At 46.3% G+C, this 13,677-nt stretch overlaps 1 protein-coding gene across 7 annotated transcripts in view; it reads left to right on the forward strand.

Annotated features, from left to right (window-relative positions):
• The window catches only part of LOC126267100 (DDB1- and CUL4-associated factor 11), a 127,471-nt gene extending 114,375 nt beyond the window's left edge, over positions 1-13,096 (forward strand). For all 7 annotated transcript variants that reach the window (XM_049971997.1, XM_049971987.1, XM_049972033.1 and 4 more), the window contains one exon: positions 12,099-13,096. In XM_049971997.1, coding sequence (XP_049827954.1) covers positions 12,099-12,293 — 195 coding nt within the window. In that variant the 3' untranslated portion in view covers positions 12,294-13,096. The remainder of the gene's footprint in view (positions 1-12,098) is intronic.
• Positions 13,097-13,677: the final 581 nt, after the last annotated feature.

The raw sequence follows: 13,677 nt of genomic DNA on the forward strand, positions 1-13,677 counted from the left end.
GTTAAGTGATTTGCATCCATAGTGTTTAGTTAAGTTTTCAACTATCTCCTACTTCATTCCATGAAAAAAATTTCTTAGTTTTGGAAAGGAAAAAGGGAGTTAATGTTAAATGTCCTGGTAACAACACGTCTTTAGAGATGTAATGGAAATGACATACTAATCTAAATAAATTCTGTCCACATTAAAACTACCAACAAACAAGAGTACTTACATTTTGACAGTTGCCATCCTTTCAAAGTCAAATGTTCCCTCCCATACAGCCTTGCCATCTGAGGCAAACATATTTATTGAGATGCAGACACTTTAAAGCAATACATCACCATTCTCACCTCAGCCTTCACTGCACATAATTACCCCACCAGCCTGGATAAACAGCAGACTTCTTAGGCCAACAGATCCAATTCTGATGATGCTGATCCCTCCAAAAAAACAACTTTGGAGTGCACAATTGGTGACTCAGTATTATCTTGATCTGGGATGTGTTAATCAAGTGGTTCGACAGGTCCATGCCTTCTGGAAATCATGCCCTGAAATGAGAGTCATTCTGTCTAAAATTTTGCTCACCACACCTAGAATAGTTTTCTGTCACTTTTACCCCTGTGACTGTTCCTGCGGCAAGACTTGCTCTATGCACCCTCCTACCACCAACTATTGCAGCCATATAACTGGCAAAACATATACTATCATAGGGAGAGTCACCTGCGAAATGAAACGTCATAGAGCAGCTGTTATGTAAACACTGTTCAGCCTTCTACATTGGCGTGACTACCACCAAATTATCAATTAGAATGAATGGGCTTAGGCAGAGGGTGTATCTGTTAACTTGCAATATCCTGTTGCAGAGCATGCTCTACAACGTGACATTCATGACCTTGGTGCCTGCCCCCCTGTGGGTTCGGGGGTAAGAATAGGCCCACGGTATTCCTGCCTGTCGTAAGAGGCGACTAAAAGGAGTCTCAAACGTTTCGGCCTTATGTGATGGTCCCCTACCGGGTTTGACCTCCATCTTCTAAATTCTTCCGAAGAGCGAGCTGATTGGGGAAGGGCGCCTTACAAGGTGCAATGTGTCCATCGCTCATTACCATCTCTAGCTTGGTTGGTCGTCGTCGCATAGCTGTCCCGCCCACTCACTATCTCTAGGGCATGGCTTTGTTCTTGGGTGCGGTTTTTGCAGTCTGCTCTGCTGTGTCGCTTTATGCGCCAATGACGATCATGGGCTACATTTCACCTGAAATCCAGCACGGTAGCCAGTCCGTTGTGGTGGGGCCGCCATGTACCCTGTCGGTTGTAGCCCCCTGACAACACAGGGATCGCTCTACTGATGCCTGCGCCGTTAACTCCCCGCGTATGCCAAGGAGTAGATGCCTGTCTCCTTGGGGCATCGGGACTCCCGGCAATGGCCATCCCGCCAGGTGGTCGTTGCTGAGGCTGGGTGGCGCCCGTGGGGAGGGCCCTTGGTCGGAGTAGGTGGCATCAGGGCGGATGACCCGCGATGAAGCGTGGTACATCATCTCTTGCTGGCGGCCAGCCGCCAGCAGTCTCTAAGCGTTCTCGGCCTCAATACAACGCTCAGGCATATGATCCACAATCGTTCCCCTCCCTGGCCACACCATGGGAGGAACGAAAGGCTACGGTTGGCAGCGAACCTTATTCACCTCGCTATTTAGTCTGTACACGAGTCGATGGGGAATCGTTTATGGCGACCAAGCCTCAGTTTTTTGTCGAGCACTTGGAGGACAAGTTTGGGGAGGTGGAGGGCTTGTCCAAAATGCGCTCTGGGGCAGTATTGATCAAAACGGCATCCTCTGCACAGTCACGGCGGTTACTCGCTTGTGACAAGTTGGGGGATGTTTCCGTCACGATCACACCCCATAAGAGTCTCAACATGGTCCAGGGCATTATATTCCATAGGGACCTACTCTTGCAGTCAGACGACGAGCTACGCGCCAATTTAGAACGGCGGGGTGTTCACTTCGTCCGGCGCGTCCATCGGGGTCCGAGGGATAATCAGGTAGCCACCGGTGCCTTCATCTTGGCCTTCGAGGGTGACGTCCTACCCGAAAAGGTCAAGGTGATGGTCTACCGATGTGATGTGAAGCCCTATATCCCTCCCCCGATGAGGTGTTTCAAATGCTGGAAGTTCGGCCACATGTCATCTCGGTGTACTTCCAGCATGACATGCAGAGATTGTGGACGCCCTTCACATCCTAATACTGCATGTGCACCGCCTCCCATCTGTGTGAACTGCGGCGAACACCATTCCCCTTGCTCGCCAGACTGCAAGGTTCTACTGAAAGAACGGAGGATCATGGAATATAAGGTCCTGGACCGCATGACCTATACTGAGGCTAAGCGGAAATACGAGAGGCTACATCCTGTGGCTCTGACCAGCTCCTATGCCACCGCTGCCAAAACAGTAGTTTTGTCATCTGCTGCACTGATTCCACTGAACACTCTGAGCCGGAATACTACACCTGCCCCCTTGATGGTGGGGGGCACTTCCCCATCTGTTGCTCCTGCACCACCTACCTCAGGAGCAACGACCCCCCAACCATCGGGGACACAAGTCCCCAACTCTAAGCCGGAGAAGCGTCCGACTTCTTCGGCGACTCTCTCTCGCAAGGGATCCCTCGGGTCCCTCCCTTCCCGGGTTTCCACCTCTGGGAAGGGTGACGTCAGCCAATGGCTGAAAAGCAGGCCAGCGGCTGGTCGCAGGGCTTCCCGCTCCTCCTCCGTCCCGGAGACTGACTCGGTGGAGCCCTCCCAGCCAGTAAAGCCCAAGGAGCAAAGAGAGAAGACGAAGAAGAAGAAGAAGGCCTCTAAGGCCAAGGAACGCGCGGTGGCATCCACCCCACCGCTCCATACAGGCTCTGCGTCTGGGGATGAGATGGAGATCCTGGCGTCCGCTGAGGACCTGGATCTCGCCATACCCTCAGACGCCGAGGACGCCGATTGTACTGGTCCTCGATCGGTGACAGCAGGTGACCCAGTGACGTGATCTGCCTCCTCGGTCCCTTCACGCCTATTTCGCCCATGGACAACGTGATTCTCCAGTGGAACTGCAGCGGTTTTTTCCACCACCTTGCTGAGCTCCGCCAACTCGTCAGCAGTCACCCTTTCTTCTGCATTGCCCTCCAGGAAACGTGGTTTCCGGCAATGCGGACCCCTGCCCTATGAGGGTATCGGGGTTATTATAAGAACCGGGCAGCTTATGAGAGGGTGTCTGGTGGAGTCTGCGTCTACGTCCTTAACTCTATCTACAGCGAGTGTGTGCCTCTTCATACACCCTTAGAGGCTGTCGCTGTAAGGATGTGGACGCCTCAGCCTATTACTGTCTGCAGTTTGTACCTTCCGCCGGATGGTGATGTCTCTCGTCATGTGTTGGCTGCATTGATAGGACAACTGCCGCCTCCCTTAGTGTTGCTGGGCGACTTTAACGCCCATAACCCCTTGTGGGGTAGCGCCGCGATTACTGGCCGGGGCAGAGATGTCGAGACTCTTCTGTCACAGCTTGACCTCTGCCTTTTAAACACGGGAGAGGCGACCCACTTTAGTGCGGTCCATGGCTCGTTTTCGGCCATTGACCTTTCTATTTGCAGCCCCGGACTTTCACCATCCATCCACTGGAGGGTCCTTGACGACTTATGTGGTAGTGACCATTTCCCCATCTTTCTGTCACTGCCACAGCGTCACTCTTCTAATCGCCCCTCCAGATGGGCTCTGAATAAGGCTGATTGGGACTTATTTACATCTGTCGCAGTGATCGCACCTCCTTCCACTGATCCGATTGATGCGGTGGTTCAGTCGGTCACCACCAGCATCGTTTCTGCGGCGGCATCTGCGATTCCCTGTACATCCGGGTCACCTCGGCGGAGGACTGTGCCGTGGTGGTCGCCCGCGATCGCAGAGGCGATTCGAGATCGCCGGCGGGCTCTTCAGCGCCATAAGCGGCACCCGTCGTTGGAGACCCTCATTGCTTTTAAACAGTTCCGCGCCCGAGCCCGACGCCTTATTCGCCAACGGAGGCAGGAGTGCTGGGAACGTTATGTTTCCACCATTGGCGTCCGTACCTCTGCATCGCAGGTTTGGGCCAAGATTCGGCGACTCCAAGGCTATCGGCCACCTGTCTCTGTCCCTGGGCTTTCGCTGAATGGAGCAGTGTGCACCGACTCCGACACGATTGCGGACCGGTTAGCAGAGCATTTTGCTCAGTGTTCCGCGTCAACGAACTACCCGTTGGCCTTCCGCTCCCGGAAAGAGCGGTTGGAAAGTCGGAGGCTTTCCTTTCACACGCGCCACGCGGAGTCGTACAATGCTCCTTTCAGCGAATGGGAATTCCAGAGCGCACTTTCTGCTTGCCCTGATACGGCTCCTGGACCAGACCGCATTCACAGCCAGATGCTGAAACACCTCTCAGTGCCTTGCCAGCGACGCCTCCTAGATCTTTTCAATCGCGTCTGGGTCGAGGGTGTTTTCCCGTCTCAATGGCGGGAAAGCATAGTCCTCCCCGTATTGAAACCTGGCAAGAACCCGCTGGAGGTGGACAGCTATGCTGGAACGTATGGTGAGCCGGAGGTTGAGTTGGCTCCTCGAGTCTCGGGGCCTTCTGGCTCCGTCTCAGGGTGGGTTCCGTAAAGGCCGCTCTGCCGTCGATAATCTGGTCTCCCTGGAGTCTGCCATCCGTACAGCCTTTGCGCGCCGCCAACATCTGGTTGCCGTCTTCTTCGACATGCGGAAGGCATACGATACGACTTGGCGCCATCACATCCTGGCCACACTTCATGGGTGGGGCCTTAGGGGCCCGCTCCCGATTTTTATTCAGAATTTTCTTTCGTATCGTTCCTTCCGCGTGCAAGTAGCTGCGTCGCATAGTTCCTCCCGGGTCCAGGAGAACGGGGTCCCACAGGGGTCTGTCCTCAGTGTGTCCCTGTTTTTAATTGCCATCAATGGGCTCGTTGAGGCGGTGGGGTCGTCCGTCGCGGCTTCTTTATATGCGGACGACTTCTGCCTATATTACAGCTCCAGTGGCATCGCCGCTGCTGAACGGCAGCTGCAAGGTGCCATCCGCAAGGCGCAGTCATGGGCTGTAGCGCACGGCTTCCAGTTTTCGGCCGCGAAGACCTGCGTTATGCATTTCTGCCGGCGTCGCACAGTTCACCCTGAGCCGCGCCTTTACCTTGACGGTGAACCTCTTGCTGTGGTCGCGACGCATCGGTTCTTGGGACTGGTGTTCGATACCCGGTTGACTTGGCTGCCCCATATTAGGCAGCTGAAGCAAACATGCTGGCGGCACTTAAACGCTCTCCGTTGCTTAAGCCACACCAGGTGGGGTGCCGACCGGTCCACCCTCCTCCACCTATATCAAGCGCTGATCCAGTCCCGCCTTGATTATGGGTGTGTGGCGTACAGTTCTGCCTCGCCTTCAGCATTGCGATTGCTGGATCCCATACACCACTGCGGGATCCGCCTCGCCACGGGAGCGTTCCGGACAAGCCCCGTCGACAGCATACTTGTGGAGGCTGGTGTCCCTCCATTGCGGTTCCGGCGTGACCGCCTTCTGGCCGCCTATGCCGCGCACGTTTATAGCATGCCAGGGCATCCAAACTACCGTCTCCTGTTCCCGCGCTCGATCGTCCATGTTCCAGACAGGCGGCCCCGGTCAGGGTGTCCCATTGCGGTTCGCCTCCGGGACCTTCTCCGTGGCCTTGACTTTTTTCCTCTGCCGCCTGTTTTCCGGGCCAATCTCCGTCTGCCCCCGTGGAGTGTGCCCCGACCGTGCCTTCGGCTCGACTTGGCACAGGGTCCGAAGGTCTCAGTGCCTCCGGATGCCCTCCGCCGCCGCTTTTTTTCCATCCTGGCCGAGTTTCCGAACGCGGCGGTGGCCTACACCGACGGTTCGGTGGTCTCTGGTCACACTGGTTACGCTCTCACTCTACGGGATTATTGTGAGCAACGGTCATTGGCAGCTGGCTCCAGTGTATACACGGCCGAGTTGGTTGCCATCTATCGTGCCCTAGAGTTTCTCCGCTCCCGCTCAGGTGAGTCCTTTGTCATCTGTAGTGACTCCCTGAGCGGTTTACGAGCTCTTGACCAGTGTTTCCCTCGTTCCCGTCTGGTGATGGCCATCCAGGAGTCCCTCCATACTCTCGTCCGTTGCGGCCGCTCTGTCACCTTTGTTTGCTCCCCGGGTCACGTCGGCATCCCGGGTAACGAGCGGGTTGATGAACTGGCGAAACAGGCGGTCAGTTCCCCGGCCATGGAGATCGGTCTTTTAGAGAGTGACGTCCGATCCGTATTGCGGCAGAAGGTCCTTGCTGCTTGGCGTGATGAGTGGCGCACCCTGCCCTCTCCCAACAAACTTCGGGCAGTCAAGGAGACAACCAGTGTGTGGCGCTCCTCCATGCGGGGGTCTCGCAAGGACGCTGTCGTCCTCTGCCGGCTCCGCATAGGACATACCCGGCTCACGCACGCGTATCTCTTGTGCCGTGACGACCCGCCTCTCTGTCGCTGCAGATTGGCCCTGACCGTGGTACACGTCTTACTAGACTGCCCACTTTTAACTGCCCTCAGGCAGACGTTCGCGCTGCCTGATACACTCCCTGCTCTTTTAACCGATGACTCTACTATGGCTGACTTAGTTCTCCGTTTTATTCGAGCAGGGGGTTTTTATCATTCAATATGAGAGTCCCTTTTTATTTTTTTTTAGTGTCGACTGTGGCTTTTGGCCTGGGGTTTTAGTTTGTGGTGTTTTAATGTGTCCCTTGGTTGTTGGCCTTTCCAGTTTTATTTTCATGGTCGGCCAATGACCGTCGCACTCTGTGTGTCTTTTAATCTCTTTTCTCTGGTCTTCGTCTATGTCTTTCTTGTACTGTGTCGTCCCTTGTCATCTCCGTTATGTGTTTATTGCTTGTTGGACTTTTCTTCGTGTATTATTATGGTCGTGGAACAAGGGACCGATGACCTAAGTAGTCTGGTCCCTTTAACCCCCACAAACCAACCAACCTTGGTGCCTGTATCACTACACGCACCATCTGGATTCTTCCCCCAAACACCAATTTCTCAGAGCTCCACAGGTGGGAACTAGCACTACACCAAGTCCTTGGTTCTCACCTCCCACCTGGCCTTAATTTACATTAATTTCTTCTGTCTCAGCATTTCTTCACTGTAATTACTCTTTGCTTCACTCTTAGTCTTCTATGTCTTTCTTTGTCTTTCCTGTCTATTTTTCATCCCCCCCCCCCCCCCCCCCACCTCTGTTACATGCAGTGCACTTAGATTTTCACTCATATTAACTCAATTATGATGTTTAAGCAGTAATCTATGTCTGCATATTGCCCTGTCTTTCACCTTTAAGCTCTCAGGTTCTCAAATCTTGTCCACTGCAGTCCCCAACAATCAGTCATTCCCCCTCATCCCTTACGGTAAGCCTCCCCTGACCTGTGGTTCTGGGTGACTTTCCTCAAATCTCCCCCTTTTCTTAGACCTCTACAGTCCTTTTCCTTCACCCCTCTTCCTTCCCCTTCACCCCTTCTGCCCGAAGGAGGAGCCACTGGCTCTTGAAAGCTTGCCAATTACAACCGTCTTTTGTGAGTGTATTCTGCCACTGCTTGGTGAGTATATTTGTTTATCTATACAATTAAATAATTTTGTCAATAATTTGTTTGTTTTTGTTGTTATAAATAAATTTTTCGATGCTTAAAGTACCTGTATCCTTCATCAGATCTGTTACATAATTGTTCCTGTTAGTTTCAAAATCCAAATTACGTATTTCCAGATTGGCTCTTTCTCTTCACAGTGGTGTTTGTGCTGTTTTGAAACTTCCTGTCAGATTAAAACTGCATACTGGACTGGGGCTCAGTGCTCCTTAGTCTTGCATTTTGCAGGCAATGTTGTTACTGACTGAGCTGTCCAGGTACGCCTCGAGAACTATTCTCAAGGCCTTATTTCTGCCATTGCCGTGCTCCTACTTTCAAAACTTCACAGCAGCTCACCTGAATATCTTGAGAGACTCCAGGAAGGAATTATATTGCAGAGAAATAGCCACAGCCTATGGTATTGTTTCCAGAGTGAATCTTTCATTCTGTAAAGAAATGAATGTGGTGAGCTGAACTGCTTTACGCTTTATGCAAGAAGTCCGTATCACCAAGTAAAGTAGGTGAACAGGAAAGCTATATTTCACATAATGAATTAACCAAATAATCTTATAATACAGATTCTTTGTTTGTTTGTTAGTTATACAAAAGTAACCTTTAATTGTGAAGAGGGTAAATAACTTAGAAATGTTTTATACAGCACTGAATGCACTATATCTTAAGATTTTATTCCCACTTAACACTGTTAGTTCCCGATGTTCCCGCTAGATCAAATGCTGTAGTGAGTTGAAACCCTACAAAATGAAACTGTTGAAAACTGTAAGCAAAAGTGAGAAGGAAAAACAAGCTTAATTTTGTGTGGAAATGTTTAACAAAATGCAGATTGAAGATGATTTTCCTTAATAAAGTAGTGTTCAGTGACAAAGCCACCCTCCATACATGCTATAAAGTGAATTGGCATAGTGTTTGAATATTGAGTGAACAAAAACTATGTCATGTAATTAATCATGTATGGGACTCGCCTAAGGTAAATGTTTTTTTGTGCTTTAACCTGATTTAAGGTTCATCCTTTCCTTTTTGCCAAGTCAACTGTTAAGTGGCATATTGTACGTGGGCATGCTTGAATTACATTCTGATGCCTCAGTTACAACAGAATATGGGCACAGAATTTATTTTCCAGCAAAATGGCATGTCAGCACATTATCATCACGAAGCTGTTGCAAACCTCCTTAGGAATGTGCCAAGTTGTACTGGACATTGTGGAATAATATCTTGGCCACCACAATCACCTGATTTAACCCCAGTACACTTCTGTGTATGGGGTACATTAAAGGCAGGGTGTTTGGTCTTCTGTTTCCGGGAAACATCGCAAGCTGTGCCAATAGATAACACAAGCAGTTGCCACCAAACATAAAGACGAACTTCATGGGATTTGACAGGAAACTAATTACAGATGGGACATTTGTCATGTTACAAAAGGTAGCCACAGTGGACATTTGTAAACAAAACTTGAAGGTATACTGTATTCAGTGCTGTATCAAATATTTCTGTAAGTTATTTATCTTTTAACAATCAAAGGTTACTTTGGTGTAACAAATTTATTAACACCCTGTGTAATTTGTGTGTCTGATCATGCCCAGACCACCTCTTTCAGTGAATTTCTGTTCATCTTGATAAATCATTCAGCTTTCTCAAAACTTCACCGTTTATTTTATTCATCCTTAAGAAGCCCAGTTTCATTTCCTTTATTATTAAAAAGTGCTTTTAATCAACATATTCCGGGTGAAATGCCACTGTCTCCATACTTAACATGCAGGTGTGAAAACCACTCTCCCTTAAGTTTCAGGTGATGCACGATCTTTTCGAATACAGCTTGTATTCTTCAGGTCCATTACTTTCCAGGAATATACTCACAAGTATTTTAAAAGAATCGTGTTTACAAAGGTAAAAAGTCATTGCACTGAGAATTTGAGCATTGGAACACCCATTGATTGCAGTGGAACACAATCAGGGTATATGGATGAGGCAGTGACATGAAGCACATGATCAAAATTGTGATACTTGTGTCAACAGTCCTACTTCTTTCATAAGGAACTTAATTGTAGGTTCATTTACAATTGTATGTATATATGTATACACCTTCTGCCATTGAACAGTACATGACTAGGGATAATTTCTAACAATATTAGTGTTCCAGGCCTTGCCATGACATTTCTGTATTAACAAGTGAAAAATTAAGGCCTATACGTCTCAGTACATCCTCTAATTTCTAGTGTAATTTTCATGTTCTCTATTCAAAATTTAGATGGAAACTAGATTTGCTCAGATTTCTTTGGATACCAGTTCTCTAAATTTACTGAACGCGATTTTGTGATGACAGTGTCATTTTTAAGATTTCCATTGAAGTTTCCAGTGTCTTTCTGCTACCATTTCCTATGAGGTGCATTGACTTGTTTCAGTCCCAGCGGCAAATTGCTAATTTTTTCATTGACTGTTGTCATGTCTACTTGAAGAGAATTGCAAATGCTAGAGCAGTGTTAGTGTCTTGCATGTGGTCTCATTTCCCAGAACACTCAGGACAAATTTTACGTCTTCCATTGGCCTTTCTTGCTGCTGATTTCACATGTTCACTTCATTTTTTACATCACGTTATCTGTAATAACATGTAGATATTTGTGTGATGTGACAGGCACCAGAAGTGTACTGATGATTTTGTAGTTTGATAACTTTGAATTTGTCTCTTTGTTATGGGCATTATATTGCATTTTCTCACATCTACAGAGGGCTGCCATTCAGTATTTCAAGTGGCAGTACTATGTAATACGTTCTTCATACTCTTAAAATCTCTCAGCAATAATATTTTTCCATAGACAAGAGCATCACCAGCAGACAACCTGAAAATTGTGCCTATGACTGTCATAAATTGTTCATTGTTTGTGTGTATTGAAATTAGGTATTCTACAAATCATCACCATGACACACCTTGGATTGGTTATGAAAGTATACATTGATTCTATCATGTACAACCAAGATGCATACAGGCTTTTCACATCAGTTGGCAGCATGGTAGTATCACATGCCTTTTGGAAATATATAAACATGGAATGCGTCTGTTCACCAGTGTGTAGTATTTACAAGATACTGTGCCTGAAATGAGTGAGCTATCTGTCACTGTGCAATTTTTTTCCTGTATGCATGCTCATTCTTTGAAAGAAGCCTGTTTTACTCCAGGAATGTTAATTCTGGAGTTTAGAACATTCTGTAAGATCCTGTAACAAGCAGACAATGATACTGGACTACAGTTATGTTCATTCATTTACAAAGCAAGACAACTTACATGCCAGATGTATATAGTGTAATATACTACAGTGCACCTTGCATGCATTGTAGTATATTCCACTACATATATCTGACATGTGAGTTGTCAGGTTATATGTTCAAACTAGTCATGTCTGATAATGGGTTCAGTGTTACATTGCATTACTTTTTGTCACAATTGCCAACAATGCGTGTGCAATTTTTAGTCTATTCTAGGCGTATTAACAACGTGCCTCCCCCCACCCACTCCCCAAATACTACTACTACCACCACCACCACCACCACCACCACCACCACCACCACCACCAATGGGTTGGAATACTTCCATGGAATAAGTGGTTACGGCTATAGCAGAATGATTTTACTTTATACTTCCTGTTCAACAAACTCTTAGTAGTTCCTACTGTTATTTGAGGGTGATGGCTTTCTTCTGTAAGGCGAGTTCTGGAACTTTGCTGTAAATGTGTCAGCAGTTAACCACTATTTTTAATGATGCTTGTTTTTCATCAGAAGACCAGCATAGTATGGTGCATCACAATTCTGATGTGTAGTTTCCTTATAGACACAGCAGATTGGTTACCCAATTACATAAATCTGAAGATGGTCAACTTTGATTTAAACTAGATATACCATAAAAAATTGTATTGTAAAATAAATGGTAGAAAAAAAAAATTAAATTTCGACACAGTGCTGAATTATCTCGTGATTGTGTTTTGCATATGTGAATTCCAGGTACAATGAAGAACTGAAGATATTGTTACACAACACGTGTGTGTGTGTGTGTGTGTGTGTGTGTGTGTGTGTGTGTGAGAGAGAGAGAGAGAGAGAGAGAGAGAGAGAGAGAGAGAGAGAGAGAATAATTCCCCATCTGATTGAGGTCTTTGGAGATAGAATATTAAACTGCGAAAGGAAATTGACTGTTAGCCTTATTTAAAGGATGTAACCCAACCACCATTGAAATGACTTAAGCAGCTACATAAAACACGAACTATGGCAGTTACTGTTTAGAAATCTGAACATGCTTCCTTCTGAGAGAGCTTGCATTCCAGCATGTAAAACAAGAGTTGACTTGCTAACACTGTGAAATAGCAAAATCACTTGCAAGTGTTACTTTGACAATTATTTTCATCACTAAGTAATATATCACATTGCAAGATGGCTGTGGTACTTATGTCAATTTTGTTACAGTGGGATGGCTCTGTGGCACAGTGGACATATTGTGCAGAATATGATGATGCAGATATAGATGGAGCATCAACAGACACTCTTGACGATGATGCAAAAGATTCAGAAAATGGGAGAAGACGACTGCGACGCAGCCAGCGCATTGCACAACAGCGAGCACGACAGCAGTTTGAAAGTAGTAGTAGTGCTGGATCCTGACATCTTTGTCCATAGGACAAAATATTTTGCATCATCATGTACATTACATTCATCTTCATGTGTTTTCATTTTTCTCACATCAGTCTTAATGGGCAGCATAAATATTTTTATTTGGTTTTGTGAGGGGCTGACTTTTTTGTTTGAGAGGAAAGACACTTTCAAGGATTTACATGTGGAAAAATTGACTTTGTCAGCAGAAAGTTTATTTCAGTTTAGGTCTGTTGGGGTTTTGCCATGGATACATAACTTATAAAAACAACACATGTATAAGTTTCTTTTAAAGTTATAATACTCATTTTTGTGTTATTTGTGTCAATGTGCAAAAATTGCATTTTGGAAAATTTTGATAGGTGTAAAGCAATACGAGCTTTCATTGAATATTACTTGCCCTTTGATAATCCTTGATAAACATAGTTTCCTGTTGACTATACATACATTACGCTGTTTATTTTTTATAGATCTACAGTTAGTTAAATTGTTATAAAAATTAAATCATTTATATTTTTGTCTTAATAGATAATTTTAAATTAATCTTGTCATGTAGCGAAGAGCAGATTACCACCTTATTCATTTATGCAAATAATCATCTCGTTTCCAAATTATCGTTTATTATGCACCCCTAATACATGTCCTGTGTCTCTGCCCTAGATTCAAAAAGAGGAATTCTTATGTATATAACTACCTGTATATACCCACATATTGTAACACACATACATATGCATAATGTAAAAGTTATTTTATGTACAGCAAACAGAGCTGTTAACTAGGTTTTTCAGAATGAGAAATAAAGAATTTGATTTGTATTTTCGTGAATTCATTGCAAAAGATGGAGTTTCAGGAGGAGTATGTGTAAAAAATGAAACAAGATATGCAAATGAAATGATACAATTTCAGAGACTTTATTGGTCTGACCATACATATGTGGTTTTTTGAAGTAGCAAGTGAAAATTTGTACCAATACTGCAAATTGAACCTTGGTTTCCTGCTTACTAGGCAGCTGCTTATCCACTAAGCTGCCTTGCCGCAGCAGTTCGCACAACTGCACAGATTACCCTAGCATGCCTCCCTTCTTGATCCAAACTCTCACTGCCGCTCCAGTCTACTTTAAATTCCCCTCTCACACATGAACAGAATATCCAAGCTCTCCATGTTCTGGAATAGCACCTCAGCATCAAATGTAAAAGGGGTTCTAGCCTGAAACCCAGGTGCAGGCACTTATACAGATGAAATGACACAATTTCAGAGACTTTCTTGGTCTCATACACATTTGATTTTACATATATGGACTGAATCGATGAGTGAAAATTTGTTCGTTTGTTGGATCGTGGAGGGAGGCCAGGATCAATTGTCCTGCACAATTTAACTGCTCTCCACCTATCAAGAT

The sequence above is a fragment of the Schistocerca gregaria genome, chromosome 1 (assembly GCF_023897955.1).
Source record: "Schistocerca gregaria isolate iqSchGreg1 chromosome 1, iqSchGreg1.2, whole genome shotgun sequence".
NCBI lineage: Eukaryota > Metazoa > Arthropoda > Insecta > Orthoptera > Acrididae > Schistocerca > Schistocerca gregaria.